The 1,425-nt window shown below is 55.3% G+C and overlaps 1 protein-coding gene across 1 annotated transcript in view; it reads right to left on the bottom strand.

Moving 5' to 3' along the window:
- Positions 1-1,419, bottom strand: part of LOC119294307 (probable apyrase 3) — a 16,348-nt gene extending 14,929 nt beyond the window's left edge. The window contains exons 1-2 of the mRNA XM_037572519.1: positions 1,233-1,419; positions 1,083-1,137 (exon numbers count right to left, since the gene is read on the bottom strand). Of these exons, the coding sequence (XP_037428416.1) occupies positions 1,083-1,137; positions 1,233-1,409 (232 nt within the window). The 5' untranslated portion in view covers positions 1,410-1,419. The remainder of the gene's footprint in view (positions 1-1,082; positions 1,138-1,232) is intronic.
- Between the last annotated feature and the right edge of the window lie 6 nt (positions 1,420-1,425).

Consider the following 1,425-nt stretch of genomic DNA (forward strand, 5'->3'; position numbering starts at 1 on the left):
TGTTTTCCCCCTCCAGGTGCCGCCTCTTTGGGCATGCCACAACACCACCCCGCATGTATGAGGGCCCGATACGACGCTCCGGTGGCATTGCTACTCCCCCAGGGCCCCCGTCCCGCCTAATCCTGGAGCGGTTGACCACGAGATCTAGCCTTTTGACTTCCCATGGACGGGCTTTGACCAGTGGACCTCTCCACCCGGTTGTGTTAGGTCGGCCCAGAGGGACACCCGGGAGCAACATCCGGGCCAAAACCACAGCTACATCCACTCCGTGTAGACCCGACGCGTCCGTTTCCCCCCTCCAGGTGCCGGCGGCGGCGCCGTCCATGAGGGGGGGCACACCGCGGATATGAGGGGGGTCACTCTCTGGAGACGGGTGTCGGACGTTTGCAACTGCCACAAAACTTCTGTCGGCATAGCTGTTTTTGATTTTAATAAAATATAAGGATCTATATTTAAAAGAACATGACCGCACATTATTAATGTGCTCGAAAAAATACAAACTATATATATATATATTCATAATATATGAAAAAAATACAAACTACATATATATTCATATGTATGTTTATATTTAACATGTTACATGTTAGTTGATATAATAATACATAAAAGAGCATTAAAAAATATGTACCGAAAAAAATCTAACTATGCCGACGGCCTAGCCGTCAGCATAGATCCGACCAGCGTGCCGCGGATCACTGACGTGGCAGATATGCCGACGGCAGCCGTCGGCATAGGCTCTGCATGGTGCGGCCTGGATCAATGACGTGGCCTGCGGACCTATGCCGACAGCCCCCCGTCTAGGCCGTCGGCATAGCTCTGACGCCGTTAGCCAGGGGGTGGCCGGGCCCCACGTGTATGCCGACGGCCTATGTAAGCCGACGGGAGCTGTCGGCGTATATGTAGCTAGGCCGACGGCCATTCTATGCCGACGGGTGCCGTCGGCTTATCTCTGCGTAACCCGACGGCCTTTGTACGCCGACGGCCAGAACCAGGCTGTCGGCATATCTCCCAGGAAGCCGACGACGGCCGTCGGCATTGTTTTGGCCGTCGGGGTATGGCCCTGTTCCGGTAGTGTATCATGGACTTTGCAGCCTCCTTCGGCCGTCCAGAGAAGGAGCTCAGCCCGGGGGACACCTGCACCATGAACACAACCAACGTTGCATCCGTGCTTGAGTTTAGCGATGCAATTGTGAGTTTTGCTTTTGCATATGTGCTACACGCGTACATACCTTGGCGAAGACCTCGATGTCGTCGCCGATCTCAAGGAGGTCCATCTTGTTGTCAAACTTGAAGACGTGCACACGCGTGCCCGTGCTCCCGGCGTCGAAGATCACGGCGTACTTGCCCACCCCCGGAAACTGCACAGGCCCCTCCACCGCGGTACTGCCTTTGCGGCCGAGCACCATGTCGGCAAAGGCCGCG

The sequence above is a fragment of the Triticum dicoccoides genome, chromosome 4B (genome assembly GCF_002162155.2).
Source record: "Triticum dicoccoides isolate Atlit2015 ecotype Zavitan chromosome 4B, WEW_v2.0, whole genome shotgun sequence".
NCBI lineage: Eukaryota > Viridiplantae > Streptophyta > Magnoliopsida > Poales > Poaceae > Triticum > Triticum dicoccoides.